The 25,689-nt window shown below is 47.7% G+C and overlaps 1 protein-coding gene across 1 annotated transcript in view; it reads left to right on the forward strand.

Moving 5' to 3' along the window:
• The window catches only part of MRI1 (methylthioribose-1-phosphate isomerase 1), a 32,934-nt gene extending 7,789 nt beyond the window's left edge, over positions 1 to 25,145 (forward strand). The window contains exons 2-6 of the mRNA XM_063931056.1: positions 10,450 to 10,685; positions 10,765 to 10,937; positions 17,982 to 18,158; positions 24,533 to 24,757; positions 24,834 to 25,145. Of these exons, the coding sequence (XP_063787126.1) occupies positions 10,450 to 10,685; positions 10,765 to 10,937; positions 17,982 to 18,158; positions 24,533 to 24,757; positions 24,834 to 24,955 (933 nt within the window). The 3' untranslated portion in view covers positions 24,956 to 25,145. The remainder of the gene's footprint in view (positions 1 to 10,449; positions 10,686 to 10,764; positions 10,938 to 17,981; positions 18,159 to 24,532; positions 24,758 to 24,833) is intronic.
• Positions 25,146 to 25,689: the final 544 nt, after the last annotated feature.

Consider the following 25,689-nt stretch of genomic DNA (forward strand, 5'->3'; position numbering starts at 1 on the left):
CTCCCGAAAATCGGGTGACCCTCCCGGCCCCCCGGAAAGGTGGGCAAGCCTCCCGCTTTTCCCCTCGGCCGCCCGCAGCAGAGAACAAGCGGGCGGCCCGAGGGGGTCCGATGACGCGATTCGCGCTGAATCGCGTCATCGTAGCTCCGCCCCCCGCTATGCAGCGGCTCGTTTCTCGGCACAGCGGGGGCGGAGTCACGAAGACGCGACCCTGATGTAATGCCCCCGGACCGCCCATCCTACTACCGGCCACGCCCCCGGACCGCCTATCCTGCTGCCGGCCACGCCCCCCATACACCTACAACGCTGCCTCCTCCCGGAGGAGGCAGCAAAGTAGGTAACTATGGGTTAGGGTGTAATTAGATGATGATGTCACAGAGCATGGACAGTACAGGCACAGTGTATATAACAGGTTACTGTGTAAGTAGATGATGTCAGAGTGAGGACAGGGCAGTCACACAGTGTGTATATCAGGTTAGTGTGTAATTAGTTGATGTCACACAGTGTATATAGCAGGTTAGTGTGTAATTAGATGATGTCACAGCGTAAACAGGTTAGTCACCCAGTGTATATAGCAGGTTAGGGTGTAATTAGATGATGAGGTCACAGCGTGAGGACAGGGCAGTCACACAGTGTATATAGTAGGTTGGTGTGTAAGTAGATGATGTCACACAGTGTATATAGCAGGTTAGTGTGTAATTAGTTGATGATGTCACACAGTGTATATAGCGGGTTAGTGTGTGATTAGATGTCATACAGGTTAGTATGTAATTAGATGATGTCACAGTGTAAATAGGTTAGTCACACATTGTATATAGCAGGCTAGGGTGTAATTAGATGATGAGGTTACAGAAAGAGGACAGGGCAGTCACACTGTGTATATAGGAGGGTAGTGTGTAATTAGATGTCACAGAGCGAGGACAGTACGGTTACACAGTGTATGTAGCAGGTTAGTGTGTAATTAGATGATGAGGTGCAGTCACAGTGTATATAGCAGGTTAGGGTGTAATTAGATGATGAGGTCACAGAGTGAGGACAGGGCAGTCACACAGTGTATATAGTAGGTTGGTGTGTAAGTAGATGATGTCACACAGTGTATATAGCAGGTTAGTGTGTGATTAGATGTCATACAGGTTAGTATGTAATTAGATGATGTCACAGTGTAAATAGGTTAGTCACACATTGTATATAGCAGGCTAGGGTGTAATTAGATGATGAGGTTACAGAAAGAGGACAGGGCAGTCACACTGTGTATATAGGAGGATAGTGTGTAATTAGATGTCACAGAGCGAGGACAGTACGGTTGCACAGTGTATGTAGCAGGTTAGTGTGTAATTAGATGATGAGGTGCAGTCACAGTGTATGTAGCAGGTCAGTATGTCAGAGTGGGTACATGGTAGTCACTTAGTGAAAGTGGCAGGTTGCCCTTTTATAGGACGATAATGTCTTCTATCCAGCTGATAGCTGCCAACACAGGTTTTTTTTGGTTAACTTAAAGGACTTTGCTGTCACCTTATACAGGTGCGTGTTTGCGTTTTTGTTTTTCTTAATTCATAATGTTGCATTATAGTATAAATAATGATACAGAGAATGGTAGTTTCCCAATCAGTTTATGGTAGTATGAATGCCAGCTTAATTATCCAGCTTTTTTATCCAGTCTTATGGATAGATTGAATTAAGTGCAAGCCACCACAGCCTCTCACAAGGGTTCTTATGGAGCTTAACTCAGAACTAGCAAATCCTTTTATATTTGATTTTCTATGATTCTATTACATCAGGCATGATACCGAAGGACTGGCATGTAGCAGAGGTAGTCCCAATATTTAAAAAGGGAATTAAAACTCATCCCGGTAACTATAGACCGGTAAGTTTCACATCTATAGTGGGGAAAATACTAGAAGGTATGAGGGATAGCATACAGGAGTACTTGGATACCTCCAAGGTTATTAATAAGAACCAGCATGTTTTTGTGAAGGACAGGTCATGTCAAACTAACCTAATTGGCTTCTACGAGAAAGTGAGCGATCAGGGTAAAGCAGTGGATGTGGTCCATTTGGATTTTGCTAAGGCCTTTGATACAGTGCCATATAGGAGACTAACTTTTCAAGTAAGAGAGCTTGGTTTAGGAAACTCTATCTGTACTTGGGTAAGTAATTGGCTGGATAACGGGGAACAGCGAGTGGTGATTAATGGGATGTTTTCTGACTGGGCCTCAGTGCTTAGTGGAATACCTCAAGGGTCAGTACTCGGGCCACTACTCCTTAACATATTTATTAATGACCTACTGTAGGATTAGGTCTGGAAAGCACTGTCAATTTTCACAGATGATACTAAATTGTGTTGAGTGATTAATTCAGACATGGATGTTGAGTCTCTACAGAATTACTTATTTAAACTGGAGGTTTGGGCAGACAAATGGAGAATGAGGTTCAATATAGAAAATGTTGAAGTTCTACACCTTGGGACTAAGAACAATCGGGCAGCCTATAAATTAAATGGGGGAAAATGTAGGGGAAACGGTAGTTGAAAAATATTTGGGGGTGCTCATTGATAATAGACTTAGTAGCAGATCCCAATGTCAAAGTGCAGCAACAAAAGCAAATAAGGTATTAGGATGCATAAAACAGGGAAAGGAGACAAGGGATGTGAGTGTAATCCTGCCACTGTACAAATCATTGGTATGGCCACACCTTGAATATTGTGTACAGTTCTGGGCACCTCACTATAATAGAGGCGAGCCACAAAACTGATCAGGGGGTTAGAGGCGCTGGACTATTAGGAAAGGCTTACTAGGTTTACACTAGAAAAGAGGCGGCTGAGAGGGGATATTATTAATATTTATAAATATATACAGGGACAATACAAGGATCTATCAGGCGATTTGTTTATCGAAAAGTCTCTACACAAGACACCCTCTGAGGTTAGAGGAGAGACAATTTCATAGCCAATGAAGGAAAGGGTTCTTCACAGTAAGAGCAGTAAGGATTTGGAATTCACTGCCAGAGAAGGTGTGAATGGATTAGATAAATTCCTAGCTGAAAGACATCCAAGGATAATGCTGTATCCTTGGATGTCTTTCAGCTAGGAATTTATCTAATCCATTTTTAAACATATTGACTAAGTCCACCATTACTACCTTCTCTGGCAGTGAATTCCAAATCCTTACTGCTCTTACTGTGAAGAACCCTTTTAAGTAAGAAAATTTTAGAAAATGCATAACAAATAGTTGTAATTTAGACTTAAAAAATATAACTTCCTCTGGGCCTTTATAGTTAAAATATAGTTATATACAGATTGGTATAAGAATTATAATACAGGTTGAACTCGATGGACATTTAGTCTTTTTTATTTTTTTTATTTTTTCAACCTCATTAACTATGTTACTTTGTAATGTGCACATGCGCACAACACAGGTTTTTAAGGGTGGGAAAACTATGTTAATTTTTGCACACACTTGTGAGAGTAACCGCAAACTGGATTACCATGTCCAGGTACCCTGCATTGGCGTAAAGCGCATGGTTCTGACAGCTCCTCAAGGCTGATGGAATAACCCATTTACAGTAAGGGCTTTGGGATCGGTTCTAGCTGGTTTTCCCACAGGACCGATTTAATTCCCCAAGAGCTGCCTCTGGTACGGATTATAGTGGCTGTGTGGGATCTGTCTTATAACTGATTCCTACAGCTATATGGAAGTGCGAGCTACAGTCAGGCTATCCTGATTGTGCTCTTATCGGCTGTGAGAGCTTGTATCTAGTAGAACCTGACCCTCAATGTAGCGTTAATGCTTGTCAACATAGACAATGTACTGCCCCCTTGTGGAACCAAACTTCACTTGCTAGGACCCTTAATACTCACTGAGGTGTTTATAATAATCCTGATTGTATGTATAGCACAGGGTTAGCTAAAGGGCAATTCCATTTGTGACACACGACAAATGTTTCACTGCAAGAATGATTATTTCTCTATCGTCCTAAGTGGATGCTGGGGTTCCTGAAAGGACCATGGGGAATAGCGGCTCCGCAGGAGACAGGGCACAAAAGTAAAGCTTTTACAGGTCAGGTGGTGTGTACTGGCTCCTCCCCCTATGACCCTCCTCCAGACTCCAGTTAGATTTTTGTGCCCGGCCGAGAAGGGTGCAATTCTAGGTGGCTCTCATAAAGAGCTGCTTAGAGAGTTTAGCTTAGGTTTTTTATTTTACAGTGATTCCTGCTGGCAACAGGATCACTGCAACGAGGGACAGAGGGGAGAAGAAGTGAACTCACCTGCGTGCAGGATGGATTGGCTTCTTGGCTACTGGACATGAAGCTCCAGAGGGACGATCACAGGTACAGCCTGGATGGTCACCGGAGCCACGCCGCCGGCCCCCTCACAGATGCTGAAGCAAGAAAAGGTCCAGAATCGGCGGCTGAAGACTCCTGCAGTCTTCTTAAGGTAGCGCACAGCACTGCAGCTGTGCGCCATTTTCCTCTCAGCACACTTCACACGCAGTCACTGAGGGTGCAGGGCGCTGGGGGGGGGCGCCCTGGGAGGCAAATGAAAACCTTTAAAAAGGCTAAAAATACCTCACATATAGCCCCAGAGGCTATATGGAGATATTTACCCCTGCCTAAATGTACTAAATAGCGGGAGACGAGCCCGCCGAAAGGGGCGGGGCCTATCTCCTCAGCACACGGCGCCATTTTCTGTCACAGCTCCGCTGGTCAGGAAGGCTCCCAGGTCTCTCCCCTGCACTGCACTACAGAAACAGGGTATAACAGAGAGGGGGGGCAAAATAAATGGCTATATATATTAATATAAAAGCAGCTATAAGGGAGCACTTAATCATAAGGCTATCCCTGTCATATATAGCGCTTTTTGGTGTGTGCTGGCAGACTCTCCCTCTGTCTCCCCAAAGGGCTAGTGGGTCCTGTCTTCGTATAGAGCATTCCCTGTGTGTCTGCTGTGTGTCGGTACGTGTGTGTCGACATGTATGAGGACGTTATTGGTGTGGAGGCGGAGCAATTGCCAAATATGAGGATGTCACCTCCTAGGGGGTCGACACCAGAATGGATGCCTTATTTGTGGAATTACGGGATAGCGTCAACTCGCTTAAGCAGTCGTTTGCCGACATGAGGCGGCCGGACACTCAATTAGTGCCTGTCCAGGCGCCTCAAACACCGTCAGGGGCTGTAAAACGCCCCTTGCCTCAGTCGGTCGACACAGACCCAGACACAGGCACTGATTCCGGTGGTGAAGGTGACGAATCAACCGTATTTTCCAGTAGGGCCACACGTTATATGATTTTGGCAATAAAGGAGATGTTACATTTAGCTGATACTACAGGTACCACTAAACAGGGTATTATGTGGGGTGTGAAAAAACTACCAGTAGTTTTTACCGAATCAGAAGAATTAAATGACGTGTGTGATGAAGCGTGGGGTGCCCCGATAAAAAACTGCTAATTTCAAAGAAGTTATTGGCTTTATACCCTTTCCCGCCAGAGGTTAGGGAGCGCTGGGAAACACCTCCTAGGGTGGACAAAGCGCTAACACGCTTATCAAAACAAGTGGCGTTACCCTCTCCTGAGACGGCCGCACTTAAAGATCCATCAGATAGGAGGATGGAAAATATCCAAAAAGGTATATACACACATGCAGGTGTTATACTACGACCAACTATTGCGACTGCCTGGATGTGCAGTGCTGGGGTAGTTTGGTCAGAGTCCCTGATCGAAAATATTGATACCCTGGACAGGGACAATATTTTACTGTCGTTAGAACAAATAAAGGATGCATTTCTTTATATGCGTGATGCACAGAGAGATATCTGCACACTGGCATCACGGGTAAGTGCTATGTCCATTTCGGCCAGAAGAGCTTTATGGACACGACAGTGGACAGGCGATGCGTAGAGGAGTTATTTGGGGTCGGTCTATCGGATTTGGTGGCCACGGCTACGGCCGGGAAATCCACCTTTCTACCTCAAGTCACTCTCCAACAGAAAAAGGCACCGACCTTTCAACCGCAGCCCTTTCGTTCCTTTAAAAATAAGAGAGCAAAGGGCTATTCATATCTGCCACGAGGCAGAGGACGAGGGAAGAGACAGCAACAGGCAGCTCCTTCCCAGGAACAGAAGCCCTCCCCGGCTTCTACAAAAGCCTCAGCATGACGCTGGGGCTTCGCAAGCGGACTCGGGGGCGGTAGGCGGTCGTCTCAAGAATTACAGCGCGCAGTGGGCTCACTCGCAGGTAAATCCCTGGATCCTGCAGATAATATCTCAGGGGTACAGGTTGAAATTAGAGACAGAGCCACCTCGCCGTTTCCTGAAGTCTGCTTTACCAACGTCCCCCTCAGAAAGGGAGACGGTTTTGGAAGCCATTCACAAGCTGTATTCTCAGCAGGTGATAGTCAAGGTACCTCTTCTACAACAAGGGAAGGGGTATTATTCCACTCTTTTTGTGGTACCGAAGCCGGATGGCTCGGTAAGGCCTATTCTAAATCTGAAGTCCTTGAACCTGTACATAAAGAAGTTCAAGTTCAAGATGGAGTCACTCAGAGCAGTGATAGCGAACCTGGAAGAAGGGGACTTTATGGTATCCTTGGACATCAAGGATGCGTATCTCCACGTTCCAATTACCCCTCACACCAGGGGTACCTCAGGTTCGTTGTACAAAACTGTCACTATCAGTTTCAGACGCTGCCGTTTGGTTTGTCCACGGCACCTCGGGTCTTTACAAAGGTAATGGCCGAGATAATATTTCTTCTTCGAAGAAAAGGCGTATTAATTATCCCATACTTGGACGATCTCCTAATAAGGGCAAGGTCCAGAGAACAGCTAGAGATGGGTTTAGCACTATCTCAAGAGGTGCTAAAGCAGCACGGATGGATTCTGAATATTCCAAAATCCCAATTAATGCCGACAACTCGTCTGCTGTTCCTGGGGATGATTCTGGACACAGTTCAGAAAAAGGTTTTCTTCCCGAAGAAAAAGCCAAGGAGTTATCTGACATGGTCAGGAACCTCCTAAAACCAGGAAAGGTGTCTGTACATCAATGCACAAGAGTCCTGGGAAAAAATGGTAGCTTCTTACGAAGCAATCCCTTTCGGCAGATTCCATGCAAAGGGATCTGCTGGACAAATGGTCAGGGTCGCATCTTCAGATGCACCTGCGGATAACCCTGTCGCCGAGGACAAGGGTATCCCTTCTGTGGTGGTTGCAGGAGGCTCATCTATTGGAGGGCCGCAGATTCGGCATGCAGGATTGGATCCTGGTGACCACGGATGCCAGCCTGAGAGGCTGGGGAGCAGTCACACAGGGAAAAAATTTCCAGGGAGTGTGGTCGAGCCTGAAAAAGTCTCTTCACATAAGCATTCTGGAACTAAGAGCAATCTACAATGCTCTAAGCCAGGCGGAACCTCTGCTTCAAGGAAGACCGGTGTTGATCCAGTCGGACAGCATCACGGCAGTCGCCCATGTAAACAGACAGGGCGGCACAAGAAGCAGGAGGGCAATGGCAGAAGCTGCCAGGATCCTTCGCTGGGCGGAGAATCACGTGATAGCACTGTCAGCAGTATTCATCCCGGGCGTGGACAACTGGGAAGCAGACTTCCTCAGCAGACACGACCTTCACCCGGGAGAGTGGGGACTTCATCCAGAAGTTTTCCACATGCTATTAAACCGTTGGGTAAAACCAATGGTGGACATGATGGCGTCTCGCCTCAACAAAACACTGGACAGGTATTGCGCCAGGTCAAGAGATCCGCAGGCAATTGCTGTGGACGCGCTGGTAACACCTTGGGTGTACCAGTCGGTATAAGTGTTTCCTCCTCTGCCTCTCATACCAAAGGTATTGAGGATTATACGGCAAAGAGGAGTAAGACTAGTGGCTCCGGATTGGCCAAGAAGGACTTGGTACCCGGAACTTCAAGAGATGGTCACGGACGATCCGTGGCCTCTACTTCTGAGAAGGGACCTGCTTCAGCAGGGTCCTTGTCTTTTTCAAGACTTACCGCGGCTGCGTTTGACGGCATGGCGTTTGAATGCCAGATCCTAAAAGGAAAAGGCATTCCAGAAGAAGTCATTCCTACCTTGATAAAGGCAAGGTAGGAAGTCACCGCGAAGCATTATCGCCGTATTGGGCGAAAATATGTTGCGTGGTGCGAGCAGCGGAGTGCTCCGATGGAGGAATTTCAACTGGGTCGTTTTTCTACATTTCCTGCAATCAGGATTGTCTATGGGTCTCAAATTGGGATCTATTAAGGTTCAAATTTCGGCCCTATCAATATTCTTCCAAAAAGAATTGGCCTCGGTCCCTGAGGTCCAGATTTTTATCAAAGGAGTACTGCATATACAGCCTCCTGTGGTGCCTAAGGTGGCACCGTGGGATCTAAATGTAGTTTTAGATTTCCTCAAATCCAATTGGTTTGAACCACTAAAGAATGTGGATTTGAAATATCTCACATGGAAAGTGACTATGTTACTGGCCCTGGCTTCGGCCGGGAGAGTATCTGAACTGGCGGCTTTGTTTTATAAAAGCACTTATTTAATTTTCCATTCGACATAGGGCAGAGCTGCGGACGCGTCCGCATTTTCTCCCTAAGGTGGTATCAGCATTTCACCTGAACCAGCCTATTGTAGTGCCTGCGGCTACAGACGACTTGAAGGACTCCAAGTTGTTGGACGTTGTCAGAGCCTTAAAAATATACATTTAAAGGACGGCTGGAGTCAGAAAATCTGACTCGCTGTTTATACTGTATGCACCCAACAAGTTGGGTGCACCTGCTTCTAAGCAGTCGATTGCTCGTTGGATTTGTAACAAAATTCAACTTGTACATTCTGTGGCAGGCCTGCCACAGCCTAAATCTGTTAAGGCCCATTCCGCAAGGAAGGGGGGCTCATCTTGGGCGGCTGCCCGAGGGGTCTCGGCATTACAACTCTGCCGAGCAGCTACGTGGTCAGGGGAGAACACGTTTGTAAATTTTTGCAAATTTGATACCCTGGCAAAGGAGGACCTGGAGTTCTCTCATTCGGTGCTGCAGAGTCATCCGCACTCTCCCGCCCGTTTGGGAGCTTTGGTATAATCCCCATGGTCCTTTCAGGAACCCCAGCATCCACTTAGGACGATAGAGAAAATAAGAATTTACTTACCGATAATTCTATTTCTCGGAGTCCGTAGTGGATGCTGGGCGCCCATCCCAAGTGCGGATTATCTGCAATACTTGTACATAGTTATTGTTAACTAATTCGGGTTATTGTTTAGGAAGCCATCTTTCAGAGGCTCCTCTGTTATCATACTGTTAACTGGGTTTAGATCACAAGTTGTACGGTGTGATTGGTGTGGCTGGTATGAGTCTTACCCGGGATTCAAAATCCTCCCTTATTGTGTACGCTCGTCCGGGCACAGTACCTAACTGGAGTCTGGAGGAGGGTCATAGGGGGAGGAGCCAGTACACACCACCTGACCTGTAAAAGCTTTACTTTTGTGCCCTGTCTCCTGCGGAGCCGCTATTCCCCATGGTCCTTTCAGGAACCCCAGCATCCACTACGGACTCCGAGAAATAGAATTATCGGTAAGTAAATTCTTATTTTTTTTCATGAATAAAATATCAGAAGTTCTGCAAACTATGCTAGTTATAAACTATAATCAGTTAACTGTTAAAGTAACAGGGAAGTTTAATTCTGTAATTATCAGAATTATACAGGTACACATATTATGTGACAGACACGACACTAAACGGGAACACAAATTCAGGATGAGTATAACTTCCTTCCAAATCTTCCAAAATATGAAACCTACAGTTCCATGACTTAACACTGAGAATGATAGAGTTGTTGGCTTGGTTGGGTAAAGAAGATAAGAAATTTCAAGTAAATATTTTATTTAACATTGTTCCTGTGACAGACACGACATAGAAATTGTGACAGACACGACATGTTCCAAAATACTTGCAAAAACCATTTAAATCTGTCAATTAAACTACATCATTATCAAAGCTAACATCTTGAAAATACAGTTTAAGCATATTATCAAATTGTGGCTCTGGTAAGATTCTTATAATCTGGTGTGTATCAATATTTGCCTCGTCATCAACTGTAGGCCCAATTTTTTTTCCAGATAAGGCACAAAATCACCACCGCGTTCCACAGACTGCCATCTTGAATAAACAATGCTGCCAACTTATGATTTATAAAACAGGTGTTTATCTTTGGTTTTACAAAATATTAACTTCAGAGAATATACATTTTCACTACAAGACTAATTGTGGCCACTTTCAGGAAAAGATGTTCTGGTTTCCATAATCATGGAATTACCCTACAGTAATGTGTAGATTCTAAGAACATTCTGCCATTAATCAAATTCCCATGCCCAATAATATTTTAGCTTTTCATTCCCTGTAAAATACTGTTACTGCCAGATAGAGGAGATAATATTAAACAACTGAAGTGAGTAAGCTGCATTGCCTTATCTAGGTCCGTGGAGCTCCAGCAATTGCCATTGTGGGGTCCCTTAGCTTGGCAGTCGAGTTGGCCTCCAGTCCCCCACAGCAGGTGTCTGACCTTCTCGCCTTTGTCCGGGAATCGATGGATCACTTGGTCAGTGCCCGGCCAACCGCAGTCAACATGAAGAGAGCGGCAGATGAGCTGAATGCATTCTTGGCACAGATGGCGGAACAGCCGGGAGCTACCATCCAGGGGCTTACCGAAAGGTACACATTAAGCCAGCCATACCTGTGAATATTCCATAACTTTAGTGCTCTTCTACCTCAAACTCTGTTCTCCTCGCAGTGTGATCCAGTGGGCCGAAAGCCTTCTGGAGAAGGATGTCAAGGATAATCGCCTGATCGGAGACCTAGGAGCGCAACACATCCTTCAGACCACAAACGTCACAGGTGGGGTCTGTATAATGACCCACTGTAACACGGGGTCGCTGGCCACCGCTGGCTATGGCACCGCTTTGGGTAAGAGAAAACTAATGCTGTATTTTGCTTCGTTTTTCCTTTCATGACATAGATGAGTTACAGGACAATTCAGATCCACACCTCCAAAACAGAAGGGTAATCGATCATATCTTGAACCACTAAACCCCCCCAGCCCCATTTTTCTTTTTCCTATAGTATTGGTCCACTGCCCCCCCCCCCCCCCCCATATTGACTCGTAACAAACCCCAGCTTACTATGAGTGTGCCTTGCTACAGCGCAAAGTGCCTTTTAACCATTGGAGCCCTAGGGGCCCTTAGGCTTCAGCCTAGGTGATAATATGGCTCTTGTAATCAGGCATTGAGATGGCAGTGGATGTGCTGCTATGGTCTCCAGACTCTTTGCTGGAAATCCGATCTGAGCAAGGTACAAGAGAATATGCAGGGTGGGATGATTAAGCTTTCACTGCAGATCAACAACAAATACTTTGTTTATCAGTTGGATGCAAGTACTGTTTTATATATAGTTGTGTTTGACCTCACAATCATCTGAAATCAGTGTGATAGGATCCTCACATAATGATGTTAATGGTTTGCTGCTCCTTCTGCTTTGTATTGGACATGCAGGAATTGGCTGTGCTGCTGCAGTATTAAGTGGTACATTTCCTAAAGTGCATTTTCTATTGCGGGGTACACTGGGCTCCACAAGGAATGGACAATGGGGGTGTAGAGTAGGATCTTGATCCGAGGCACCAACAGGCTCAAAGCTTTGACTGTTCCCAGAATGCACAGCGCCGCCTCCTATATTACCCCGCCTTCCAGCGTAGGAGCTCAGTTTTGTAAGTTGGTGCTACAGTAAGCAGGCACTTAACAGAGGGGCTGCTCCAAGCAGCCCTAAGAAAAGCTTTTAATGAGGTAAAAAGTGAAGACTTCAAGGGCAGCAGCGGTGGTAAATGTTTTGTGACATTCACTGCTGCAGCTCCAGCTCTCCCCAGCGGCGCTGTACACTCCCGAGCCCTGGTTGCCGGGTACCTACAGCAGAGGCTCCGGTTTTCTTCACGTTAGACACACACGGCTGGGGCTCTCCAGGATCGCGTGGCCGAGCTTCGGGAGGTGGTAAGTGGGTCCCACTTGCGGGACCCGGTCTTTATCGCGATCTGGCGCGGTCAGTGGGAGGCGGGCCGCGCGCGCGCTGGCGGTGGACACTGTGGCAGTACAGGCGATCCCACTAGATCACCAGGGCATGGGCGCAGGTCAGGTTTTCTCTCTAAACCAATTCTTATATCGCCCACAGTACCCGGTGGTTTTGCCCGCAGAGGGGATAAGGCTTAGACCTGAAGCCCCTCCCCCAGCCCCAGGGCGCCATTTCTAGCAAGTGTTCCCGCCCTGGAGCTGTATATCTGTCTTTTCCTCACTCCCTGTCAGTGTCTGCGGCGCCGTTATCCCTCAGCTCACTGTTCCTGGGACTGCTTGGGCAAATCATCCTATGTAAAGCCGCCTGGTTGTCAGCGCTGTGACTTTACATGACACTTAAGTATTCTACCTGCCTTGTTAGACAGTGATAGTTAAGAAAGAGTGCACTTAGTCAGGGTTTTATAGTACAATTACCCTGTGATATACATCCAGTTCTTACTGTGTACTGTTATATCTATTGTTGTATAGCTGTGTAAGCTAGTCCAGTGCAGTATTATTGTCTGTAATATTTCTGCATTGTACAAACTGTGACTTTCTGTGTGTGCATTTGATAGCTGAGTGGTGTCCATTTCGTGTCTTTCACTCAACCTGCTATCCCTATATTTCATAACCTGAGGGGGCTTGGTGCGTCAGGTGTTATCTAATATAGGATTTTCACAAAGATATACTGTATTACGTATTTTTCTCTGATTTAGTCACCTTATCTCTCCTTTATCTCAGGCTGGTGCTGACTACACTGCGCAGGGGTTTGGGTTCAGAGGTAGTGTTGCTGATAATTGTACTTTGTTAACCTCATACTGCAAGTTATATCATGTCTGCTTCTGAGGGTAACGGTTCTGGGGCTGAACACACAGCCGGTGTTGCTGACGCCACGGGGCCATATGAGGAGACTATAGAAGCTGTGGGCTCTGGTTCTGGGGGCTCCTTGCCCCCCAGTGGGATTGTGGCAACGGAGGCAAATACTGACCCACCGTGGGCCGCTTTTTCCACGCTTTTGCATACGCTAGTTCATAAACTAACTTCCCCTATGGGACCCCCAATGCCGGAACAACCGTATGTGGTCCATGCAGCTAATCCGACGTGGGCGGACAATTTATCTGCTCAATTAAAGAAGTTGAACCAGTCCTGGACTACTAAACAGTCTGACCAACGCTCTCCTAAGTCCAAGAGGTCCTCTAAGCGAGTGCTTATCTCCTCACAATCCACTGCTGTCACTGACACCTCGTCTGATGAAGACAGCACATATACTGACCCCTCAGGTTCTGACTCAGATACGGCTGATGGGGAGGGTAGTTCACATGTGGATGTTCCTGATCTTTTGGAGGCTATTAAGTTAATTCTGCAGATTACGGATGATCCCGAGCCATCCATCCCTCCTAAGAAACCAGATAGGTTCAAGCGTCAGAAGGTGGTTAAGCAAGTTTTACCTCACTCTGACCACTTAGTGGATATACGTCGTGAACCCTGGGAAAACCCGGGTACGAAGTTTGTGCCTCAAAAGAAGATGCTGGCTCGCTATCCCCTCGCGCCAGAGTTGTCTAAAAATCGGGAAACGCCTCCTCCGGTAGACTCGCATGTGACTAGGATGGTGGTTTCCTCAGCTCTACCTGTCACTACCGTCGCGTCTCTAAAAGAGCCTACGGATAAACGTGTGGAGGGTTGTCTGAAAGCGATTTACACCCTCACGGGTGTTGCACAAAGGCCCACTATTGCAGCTACATGGGCTGCAGAGGCTATTGAAGCACGAGCCTTGGAGTTAGAAGCTGAAATCTTTTCTGACCATGCTAGACAATGCTTGTCATATATTGTCACAGCTTCTCGATATATTAAAGAGGCGGCTTCTGATGCCGGTATCCTAGCAGCCAAGGCCTCTACTACGTTTGTCCTGGCTCGCTGGATATTGTGGCTGTGATCCTGGTCTGTGGATCTGGACTCTAGAAAAACCCTGGAGGTACTCCCTTTCAAGGGAGATATTCTGTTTGGGGAGGACTTAAATAGGATTGTGGCTGACTTGGCTACTGCCAAAACTGCCTGTCTGCCTAATACCGCTCCTTCTGTGTCGAAGGCTAAAGGTACGTCCTTTCGTCCTTCAGGTAAAACAAAAGGTCAGGCGTACCATAAGCAAGCCCGCACTTCCAAACCTGGTAAGCCGAAGCCCAAAAGAGCCTGGGCTGCCAGTCAGCCAGCTGCCAAGACCGATAAGCCTGCCGCATGACGGGGCGGGCCTCCCCCTGGGGGATCCCAGGGTGGGGGGCTGGCTTCTAGGGTATTCCCAGGAATGGTTGAAGACCACTTCAGATGCCTGGGTACGGGAAGTCGTCACTCTAGGTTACGCCATAGCCTTCAAATACCGACCACCTCATCGATTTTGCCAGACAGACGTCCCTTTGGACCAGACAAAGGCAAAAACTCTACACTCTGTGGTACAGACACTCTTGGATACAGGAGTCTTAGTACAGGTGCCTCTTGCTCAGAGGGGCCGGGGATACTATTCTCCGCTTTTTCTAGTCCCGAAACCGAATGGGTCCTCCCGGCCCATTCTCAACCTCAAGGCATTGAACAAGTTTGTGAAGGTTTCCAAGTTCCGTATGGAAACCCTTCGCTCTATAGTTCTGGCCTTGGAACCTGGGGACTACATGGTCTCCCTGGACATACAGGATGCTTACCTGCATATTCCTATAGCACTGTCACCTCAACAATACCTGAGGTTCACTGTTGGCAACCTACATTACCAGTTTCGGGCGTTACCTTTTGGTTGAACAACGGCTCCGCGAGTCTTCACCAAAGTTATGACAGTGGTACTCCGCCGTCAAGGGGCAGGATACTACCGTATCTGGACGACTTGTTAATCCTGGCAAATTCCCCAGATCTTCTCCTGCGTCACCTGGATATGACGGTCCAGTTTCTACAAGCCCACGGGTGGCTCATCAACTGGAAGAAATCCTCCCTGGTCCCTGCTCAGAGCATGGTGCACCTGGGAGCGTTGTTGGACACTCACAACCAGAGGTTGTTCTGGTCTCCAGAGAAAGTCCTGAAGATTCAGGACAGGATTCGTTGCTTCCTTTCTCGTCCGCAAGTGTCGATACATTCGGCAATGCAGGTGCTGGGCCTGATGGTATCGGCATTCGACATGGTGGAGTATGCTCCATTCCATTCTCGCCCCGTCCAGAGGCTGATCCTAGCCAAGTGGGACGGCCTGCCTCAGCGGATCAGGTCTCAAATGATCTTCTTGACTCCGGAGGTCCGTCTGTCGCTACACTGGTGGCTTCGGGACCAACAATTGTGCAGGGGTCGTCCCTTCTGGATATCTAACTGTGTCCTGTTGACGACAGATGCCAGTCTAAGAGGTTGGGGCGCGGTGCTGGAGCAACACTCCCTTCAGGGTCGGTGGACCAAGGAGGAATCTCTCCTCTCGATCAGCATTCTGGAATTGCGGGCGGTCTTCAATGCGTTGAACCTGGCCCAGCATTTAATTCAGAACCGTCCTGTTCAAGTACAGTCGGACAACGCCACCACGGTGGCTTACATAAATCATCAAGGCGGCACTCTAAGCCGTTTGGCAATGAAGAAAGTCTCACGGATTCTACGTTGGGCGGAACGCCATCTACCGGCCATATCGGCAATATTCATTCCGGGAGTCCTGAATTGGGAAGCGGACTTTCTCAGTCGTCAGGACGTTCATGCTGGCGAGTGGGGCCTCCATCCAGAAGTGTTTCAACTCCTCGTGGAAAAGTGGGGTCTTCCAGACGTGGATCTGATGGCGTCTCGACATGATCACAAGGTTCTGGTCTTCGGAGCAAGGACATGGGATCCTCAAGCAGCATTCGTGGATGTGCTGGCGGTGCCGTGGAGGTTTCGGCTGCCGTATGTGTTCCCTCCGGTGTCACTCCTGCCCAGGGTAATTCGGAAGTTCAAGCAAGAAAAAGGAAATCTGCTTCTCATAGCTCCAGCGTGGCCCAGACGGCACTGGTTCTCAGGCCCTGCAGGTCTATCATCGGAGCGTCCAATTCTACTTCCACAATGCCCAGACCTCCTCGTTCAGGGCCCCTGTGTCTACTAGGACCTAGCCCGGCTATCTTTGACTGCGTGGCTCATGAAGCTTCCGTCTTGAGGGCTAAAGGGTTTTCTGAAGGGGTCATTAAAACTATGTTGCGGGCCTGTAAACCGGCTTCTGCTCGGATTTATCATAGGGTCTGGCATTACTACTTTGTTTGGTGCGCATCTAACAATTATGATGCTTCCAAGTTTAGTACAGCCAAACTTTTTGGCTTTTCTGCAGCAATTCCTAGATTTAGGCCTGCGTCTGGCCTCCCTCAAGGTTCATATTTCTGCCTTGTCTGTGTGGTTTCAGAGAAAAATTGCGACTTTTACCTGATGTTCATACTTTCACTCAGGGTGTGTTGCGTATCCAACCTCCCTATGTCCCGCCTGTGGCTCCTTGGGACTTGTCGTTGGTTTTGGAGGCGTTGCAGGAGCCTCCATTTGAACCCCTTGGTTCAGCTGACCTTAAGTGACTTTCCCTTAAGGTGGTGTTCTTGCTGGCTATTGCCTCTGCTAGAAGAGTGTTGGATCTGGGTGCCTTGTCCTGTAGTTTCCCATATCTGATTTTTCACCGTGACAGGGCGGTTCTTAGGACTCGTCCCGGATATTTACCTAAGGTGGTTTCTTCGTTTCACCTTAATCAGGAGATTGTGGTTTCGGCTTTTGTCTCTCCTGATTTGTCTCCCAAAGAGCGGTCTTTGGATGTGGTACGGGCTCTCCGTATCTATGTGAAGAGAACAGCTTCTATTCGAAAATCTGATTCTCTTTGTTTTGTTTGGATTTCACAAATGTGGCTGGCCTGCTCACAAGCAAACCCTGGCCAGATGGATTAGAATGGTGATTGCACATGCTTATGTGAGGGCTGGGTTGTCGGCTCCTGCTCACATTACGGCCCATTCTACTTGGTCTGTTGGACCTTCTTGGGCGGCCCAACGTGGTGCGACCCTTGATCAATTGTGCAAGGCGGCTACGTGGTCCTCAAGGAACACGTTCACATGGTTCTATGCCTTCGATACTGCCGCTTCCCAGGATGCTTCCTTTGGACGCCGGGTTCTTGTGCCCGCTACAGTGCGTCCCCTCCCATAAGGAACTGCTTTAGGACATCCCCATTGTCCATTCCTTGTGGAGCCCAGTGTACCCCGCAGCAAACGAGTTTTATGGTAAGAACTTTCCTTTGTTAAAACTCTTTCTGCGAGGTACACTGGGCTCCACAAGGCGCCCACCCTGACGCACTTAGCTTCTTTGGGTTGGTAGGGCATTAGCCGCTGACACTTCTCCTGTCGTGAGAGTGTGGTGTATGTGGCTACTAACCGTTGTCGTCTCTTTTCCTGCTACTGCATTGGGCTGGTTAACTAAAAACTGAGCTTCTGTGCTGGGAGGCGGGGTGATATAGGAGGCTGCGCTGTGCATTCTGGGAACAGTCAAAGCTTTGAGCCTGTTGGTGCCTCGGATCAAGATCCTACTCTACACCCCCATTGTCCATTCCTTGTGGAGCCCAGTGTACCTCGCAGAAAGAGTTTTAACAAAGGTAAGTTCTTACCATAAAACTCGTTTTTCCAAAATAAATATTTCATAGAATATATGATAATTACAGTCCGTTTGGTTGCTATGGGCGACACTTCTAGTTTTGTACAACTGCGCTTCAGTAAATGTATCCCTGATTGCTCTTAACCGATCTGCTGCTCCCATTGGCTGCACATTGTTCTAGACTCCCAACTCTTTTAATGCTGGCCATTCCCTGTGCACCCATTTTTGAAGTATATGGAATCTGATCTCTGACTGTAATCAAGCGCACTGGAATGGAATTGATCTTCTTCTGTATTTGCTCTCATTATCTGTGGCTTTGTGGCAGGTGTGGTGCGCTCCCTTCACGCCCTTGGCCGTCTATCACAGGTTTTCTGCACAGAGACCCGACCCTATAACCAGGGCTCCAGGCTCACCGCTTATGAGTTAGTATATGAGAAGATTCCAGCCACTCTTATCACCGACAGCATGGCGGCAGTCACCATGAGAGAACGTCAGGTCAGCGGTGAGTGCCACATGGAAGTAACCGGTTCAGTGTTATTGTCGCTCTCTAATGGTATAGCGTGATGATGACCCTTGCTATGACTTAAGGTGGCTCTGCATGTGGCCATTATATCAGTCCGTTTGGATGATGTAGCCAAAGCTGGCCTGAAATTGGCCAATGAGTGCGGCTGCACTGAGAACGATCCAAACCTGTCTGCATTTAAATAGTTTAAGGCCTAAATAAAAAGCAATTGGTCAGTCATGGCTATCACTTAAGGTAATTTACCAAATGCAGTGATACACGTGTATCACAGATCTGGATGTTCACCAATAACGCCTTGACGTGTTACTATAGTATACTGATAGAAAGATAAACTTCATTGGCATCAATTGTCTATAGAGAGGTTCTCAAACGCTGTCCTCAAGGCACCCCCAACGATCCAGGTTAGAAGTTTTTCCATGCTTAGCAACAGGTGACTTAAATAGCACCTCAGTCAATTTGATTTCTCTGACGTCCTAGTGGATGCTGGGAACTCCGTAAGGACCATGGGGAATAGACGGGCTCCGCAGGAGACTGGGCACTCTAAAAGAAAGATTAGGTACTATCTGGTGTGCACTGGCTCCTCCCTCTATGCCCCTCCTCCAGACCTCAGTTAGATTTCTGTGCCCGGCCGAGCTGGATGCACATTAGGGGCTCTCCTGAGCTCCTAGAAAGAAAGTATATGTTAGGTTTTTTATTTTACAGTGAGACCTGCTGGCAACAGGCTTACTGCAACGAGGGACTAAGGGGAGAAGAAGCGAACCTACCTGCTTGCAGCTAGCTTGGGCTTCTTAGGCTACTGGACACTATTAGCTCCAGAGGGATCGACCGCAGGACCCGTCCTTGGTGTTCGTTCCCGGAGCCGCGCCGCCGCCCCCCTTACAGAGCCAGAAGCATGAAGATGGTCCGGAAAATCGGCGGCAGAAGACTTCAGTCTTCACCAAGGTAGCGCACAGCACTGCAGCTGTGCGCCATTGCTCCTCATACACACTTCACACTCCGGTCACTGAGGGTGCAGGGCGCTGGGGGGGGGGGGCGCCCTGAGCAGCAATAAAAACACCTTGGCTGGCAAAATAATCACAATATATAGCCCCAGAGGCTATATATGTGATAATTACCCCTGCCAGAATCCATAAAAAAGCGGGAGAAAAGTCAGCCGAAAAAGGGGCGGAGCCATCTCCCTCAGCACACTGGCACCATTTCTCCCTCACAGTTCCGCTGGAAGGAAGCTCCCTGGCTCTCCCCTGCAGTCTGCACTACAGAAAGGGTAAAAAAGAGAGGGGGGGCACTAAATTTAGGCGCAGTATAACTTATAGCAGCTATAAGGGGACATAATTCAGTTAGTCCCTGCATTATATAGCGCTCTGGTGTGTGCTGGCATACTCTCTCTCTGTCTCCCCAAAGGGCTTTTGTGGGGTCCTGTCTCCTTTTAGAGCATTCCCTGTGTGTGCGGTGTGTCGGTACGACTGTGTCGACATGTTTGATGAGGAGGCTTATGTGGAGGCAGAGCAGATGCCTATAAATGTGATGTCACCCCCTGCGGGGCAGACACCTGAGTGGATGGACTTATGGAAGGAATTACGTGCAAGTGTCGACTCCTTACATAAAAAATTTGACGACATGCCAAATGCGGGACAGCCGGCTTCTCAGCTCGTGCCTGCCCAGACGACTCAAAGGCCATCAGGGGCTCTAAAGCGCCCACTACCTCAGATGGCAGACACAGATGTCGACACGGATACTGATACCAGTGTCGACGACGAAGAGTCAAATTTAATGTCCACTAGGGCCATTCGTTGCATGATTGAGGCAATGAAAGAGGTATTACACATTTCTGATATAAACCCAGGTACCTCAAAAAAGGGTATTATGTTTGGGGAGAAAAAACTACCAATAGTTTTTCCCCCATCTGAAGAATTAAATGAAGTGTGTGAAGAAGCGTGGGCTTTCCCCGATTAAAAAATTGGTAATTTCAAAAAAATTACTAATGGCGTTCCCTTTCTCGCCAGAGGATAGGTCACGTTGGGAAACTCCCCCTAGGGTGGATAAAGCGCTCACACGTTTGTCATAAAAAGTGGCACTACCATCTCCGGATACGGCCGCCCTAAAGGAACCTGCTGATAGAAAGCAGGAGGCTATCCTGAAGTATATGTGTATGTATGTATGTATGTGTATATATATATATATATATATATATATATATATATATATATATATATATATATATATATATATACACATACATACATACATACACTGGTGTTATACTGAGACCAGCTATTGCTTCAGCGTGGATGTGCAGTGCTGCTGCTGCATGGTCAGATTCCCTGTCGGAAAATATTGACACCCTAGACAGGGACACTATATTGCTAACCGTAGAGCATATAAAAGCATCAGTCTTATACATGAGAGATGCACAGAGGGAGATCTGCCGGCTGGCATCTAGAATAAGTGCATTGTCCATTTCTGCTAGGAGAGGCTTATGGACTCGGCAGTGGACAGGGGATGCAGATTCAAAAAGGCACATGGAAGTTTTGCCTTATAAGGGTGAGGAGTTATTCGGGGATGGTCTCTCAGACCTAGTTTCCACAGCAACAGCTGGGAAGTCAGCATTTTTGCCCCATGTCCCCTCACAGCCTAAGAAAGCGCCGCATTATCAGGTACAGTCCTTTCGACCCCAGAAAAACAGGCGGGGAAAAGGCGGGTTCTTTCTGTCTAGAGGCAGAGGTAGGGGAAAAAAGCTGCAACAAACAGCAGGTTCCCAGGAACAAAAGTCCTCCCCCGCTTCTTCCAAATCCGCCGCATGACTGTGGGGCTCCACAGGCGGAGCCAGGTACGGTGGGGGGCCGCCTCAAAAATTTCAGCGATCAGTGGGTTCGCTCACGGGTGGATCCCTTCAAGTAGTATCTCAGGGGTACAAGCTGGAATTCGAGGCGTCTCCCCCCCGCCGTTTCCTCAAATCTGCCTTGCCGACAACTCCCTCGGGCAGGGAGGCTGTGCTAGAGGCAATTCACAAGCTGTATTCCCAGCAGGTGATAGTCAAGGTGCCCCTACTTCAACAAGGACGGGGTTACTATTCCACACTGTTTGTGGTACCGAAACCGGACGGTTCGGTGAGACCCATTTTAAATTTGAAATCCTTGAACACATACATAAAAAGATTCAAGTTCAAGATGGAATCGCTCAGGGCGGTTATTGCAAGCCTGGACGAGGGGGATTACATGGTATCCCTGGACATCAAGGATGCTTACCTGCATGTCCCCATTTACCTTCCTCACCAGGAGTACCTCAGATTTGTGGTACAGGATTGCCATTACCAATTCCAGACACTGCCGTTTGGACTGTCCACGGCACCGAGGGTGTTTACCAAGGTAATGGCAGAAATGATGATACTCCTTCGAAAAAAGGGAGTTTTAATTACCCGTACTTGGATGATCTCCTTATAAAGGCGAGGTCCAAGGAGCAGTTGTGGTCGGAGTAGCACTATCTCGGGAAGTGCTACAACAGCACGGCTGGATTCTAAACATTCCAAAGTCACAGCTGGTTCCTTCCACACGCCTACTGTTCCTGGGGATGGTTCTGGACACAGAACAGAAAAAAGTGTTTCTCCCGCAGGAGAAAGCCAAGGAGCTGTCATCTCTAGTCAGAGACCTCCTGAAACCAAAACAGGTATCGGTGCATCACTGCACACGAGTCCTGGGAAAAATGGTGGCTTCATACGAAGCAATTCCATTCGGCAGGTTCCATGCAAGGACCTTCCAGTGGGACCTCTTGGACAAGTGGTCGGGATCGCATCTTCAGATGCATCGACTGATAACCCTGTCTCCAAGGACCAGGGTGTCTCTACTGTGGTGGCTGCAGAGTGCTCATCTTCTAGAGGGCCGCAGATTCGGCATACAGGACTGGGTCCTGGTGACCACGGATGCCAGCCTTCGAGGCTGGGGGGCAGTCACACAGGGAAGAAATTTCCAGGGACTTTGGTCAAGTCAGGAGTCGTCCCTACACACAAATATTCTGGAACTGAGGGCCATTTACAATGCCCTAAGTCAGGCAAGGCCCCTGCTTCAAAACCAGCCGGTACTGATCCAATCAGACAACATCACGGCAGTCGCCCATGTAAACCGACAGGGCGGCACAAGAAGCAGGTTGGCGATGGCAGAAGCCACAAGGATTCTCCGATGGGCGGAAAATCACGTCATAGCACTGTCAGCAGTGTTCATTCCGGGAGTAGACAACTGGGAAGCAGACTTCCTCAGCAGACACCTCAACAAAAAGCTAAAGAGATATTGCGCCAGGTCAAGGGACCCTCAGGCGATAGCTGTGGACGCTCTAGTGACACCGTGGGTGTACCAGTCGGTTTATGTGTTCCCTCCTCTGCCTCTCATACCAAAGGTACTGAGAATAATAAGAAGGCGAGGAGTAAGAACGATACTCGTGGTTCCGGATTGGCCAAGAAGAGCTTGGTACCCAGAACTTCAAGAAATGATCTCAGAGGACCCATGGCCTCTGCCGCTCAGACAGGATCTGCTACAGCAGGGGCCCTGTCTGTTCCAAGACTTGCCGCGTTTGACGGCATGGCGGTTGAATTCCGGATCCTAAAGGAAAAGGGCATTCCGGAGGAAGTCATTCCTACGCTGATAAAAGCCAGGAAAGAAGTAACCGTAAACCATTATCACCGTATTTGGCGAAAATATGTTGCGTGGTGTGAGGCCAGGAAGGCCCCTACAGAGGAATTTCAGCTGGGTCGTTTTCTGCACTTCCTACAGTCGGGAGTGACTATGGGCCTAAAATTGGGTTCCATTAAGGTCCAGATTTCGGCTCTGTCGATTTTCTTCCAGAAAGAACTGGCTTCACTGCCTGAAGTTCAGACTTTTGTAAAGGGAGTGCTACATATTCAGCCCCCTTTTGTGCCTCCTGTGGCACCTTGGGATCTCAATGTGGTGTTGTTTCCTGAAATCACATTGGTTTGAGCCACTTAAAACTGTGGATCTGAAATATCTCACGTGGAAAGTGGTCATGTTATTGGCCTTGGCTTCGGCCAGGCGGGTGTCAGAATTGGCGGCTTTGTCATGTAAAAGCCCTTATCTGATTTTCCATATGGATAGGGCAGAATTGAGGACTCGTCCCCAGTTTCTCCCTAAGGTGGTATCAGCTTTTCACTTAAACCAACCTATTGTAGTGCCTGCGGCTACTAGGGACTTGGAAGATTCCACGTTACTGGATGTAGTCAGGGCCTTGAAAATTTATGTTTCCATGACGGCTGGAGTCAGGAAAACTGACTCGCTTTTTATCCTGTATGCACCCAACAAAATAGGTGCTCCTGCTACTAAGCGGACTATTGCTCGCTGGATTTGTAGCACAATTCAGCTGGCGCATTCTGCGGCTGGATTGCCGCATCCTAAATCAGTAAAAGCCCATTCCACAAGGAAGGTGGGCTCATCTTGGGCGGCTGCCGAGGGGTCTCGGCTTTATAACTTTGCCGAGCTGCAACTTGGTCAGGGGCAAACACGTTTGCTAAATTCTACAAATTTGATACCCTGGCTGAGGAGGACCTTGAGTTCTCTCATTCGGTGCTGCAGAGTCATCCGCACTCTCCCGCCCGTTTGGGAGCTTTGGTATAATCCCCATGGTCCTTACGGAGTTCCCAGCATCCACTAGGACGTCAGAGAAAATAAGATTTTACTCACCGGTAAATCTATTTCTCGTAGTCCGTAGTGGATGCTGGGCGCCCATCCCAAGTGCGGATTGTCTGCAATACTTGTATATAGTTATTGCCTAACTAAAGGGTTATTGTTGAGCAATCTGTTAAGAAGCTCAGTTATATTTCATACTGTTAACTGGGTATAGTATCACGAGTTATACGGTGTGATTGGTGTGGCTGGTATGAGTCTTACCCGGGATTCAAAATCCTTCCTTATTGTGTCAGCTCTTCCGGGCACAGTATCCTAACTGAGGTCTGGAGGAGGGGCATAGAGGGAGGAGCCAGTGCACACCAGATAGTACCTAATCTTTCTTTTAGAGTGCCCAGTCTCCTGCGGAGCCCGTCTATTCCCCATGGTCCTTACGGAGTTCCCAGCATCCACTACGGACTACGAGAAATAGATTTACTGGTGAGTAAAATCTTATTTTAACCATCTGTGCTGAGCCATGGATGTACCTAAAACCTGGACCGTTAGGGTGCCTTGAGGACCGCGTTTGAGAACCTCTGGTCTATATTCTTTCCCTTCACATTATTGCATTTAAACTATTTGGTAGTAATCGTAACTCCTTGCTTATCAGCCTAGATATATTTTCCAATACTTATCTAGGAAGCATGAGAAAGCTTCCTTTCCCTCATCTAATTCCACTCCTGTTCCCAGCTGTTGTGGTGGGAGCCGACAGAGTGGTTGCTAACGGTGATACTGCTAATAAGGTTGGAACCTACCAGTTGGCCATCACTGCCAAGTATCATGGAATCCCGTTCTACGTGGCCGCACCTAGCACATCATGTGACCTTAGCCTGCCTACAGGAAGCAGCATTGTGATCGAGGAGAGGCCCAGTCACGAGTTGACCGACATAAATGGCGTCCGTGTGGCGGCTCCAGGTGGGTGACTATGGAACAAATGTTTTGACAGTCATTTATCCCATTACTAGGTGTGATGACTCCCTTCTCCCCACAGGCATTCAGGTCTGGAACCCTGCTTTTGATGTCACTCCTCATGAGCTCATCACTGGAATAATTACAGAGAATGGAGTCTTCAAACCTGAAGAGCTGAAAGATAGATTGAGAAAAAATCCTTAAAATGCTGTGTTGTTCAGAGGTGTTGCATAGTGCACCAATGCAGTAATCTATGTCTATATATGCAAAACGCCTTGTGCATTTACTGTGAACCCCCCCTCCCATCCTGCACACACTGTATTGGGTTGTCCCCACAGCCTCCTCTACATTTTTATAATAAATTTGCATGGAACTATTCTGCTTCCACTCTAAATGGGTAATTCTGGAGTTTTGTTTGGGCCATTTGTAGGCTTTATAGCGGTCACCTGTTGCCTCTTACAGTTTTCTTCTACTTGGGTGGAGGGCTCATTATAAACACATTGGCTTATGCGGGAATGCAGGATGTGTGACCGCCTGTTCCTGAGTTTTTTTTTTTCTCTTTTAGCTCCATGTGATTTAGGGGGACATTTACTAAGCAGTGATAAGAGCGGAGAAGTGAGCCAGTGGAGAAGTGGCCCCATCAACCAATCAGCAGCTCGGTTTCATTTTATAGTATGCAAATCCTAGATGTTACGTCAGTGCTTATTGGTTGCCATGGGCAATTTCTTTTTCATCCACTAGGGGTCACTGGAGTACTCTTGGGGGGATATGGACGATTCCGCAGGAACAAGGCACTGAATAAATTAAATTTGGAACTACTCCTCCCCTCCATATCCAAGAGTACCTCAGTGTTTTTTCGGTGCTCACCATAGCAACAAGGCTTGTGTGGAGCTTATCCGCACTTATTGGATTTTTGATTTTTCTTTTTTTCAACTGTT

Source organism: Pseudophryne corroboree, chromosome 6 (assembly GCF_028390025.1).
Source record: "Pseudophryne corroboree isolate aPseCor3 chromosome 6, aPseCor3.hap2, whole genome shotgun sequence".
NCBI classification, from domain to species: domain Eukaryota; kingdom Metazoa; phylum Chordata; class Amphibia; order Anura; family Myobatrachidae; genus Pseudophryne; species Pseudophryne corroboree.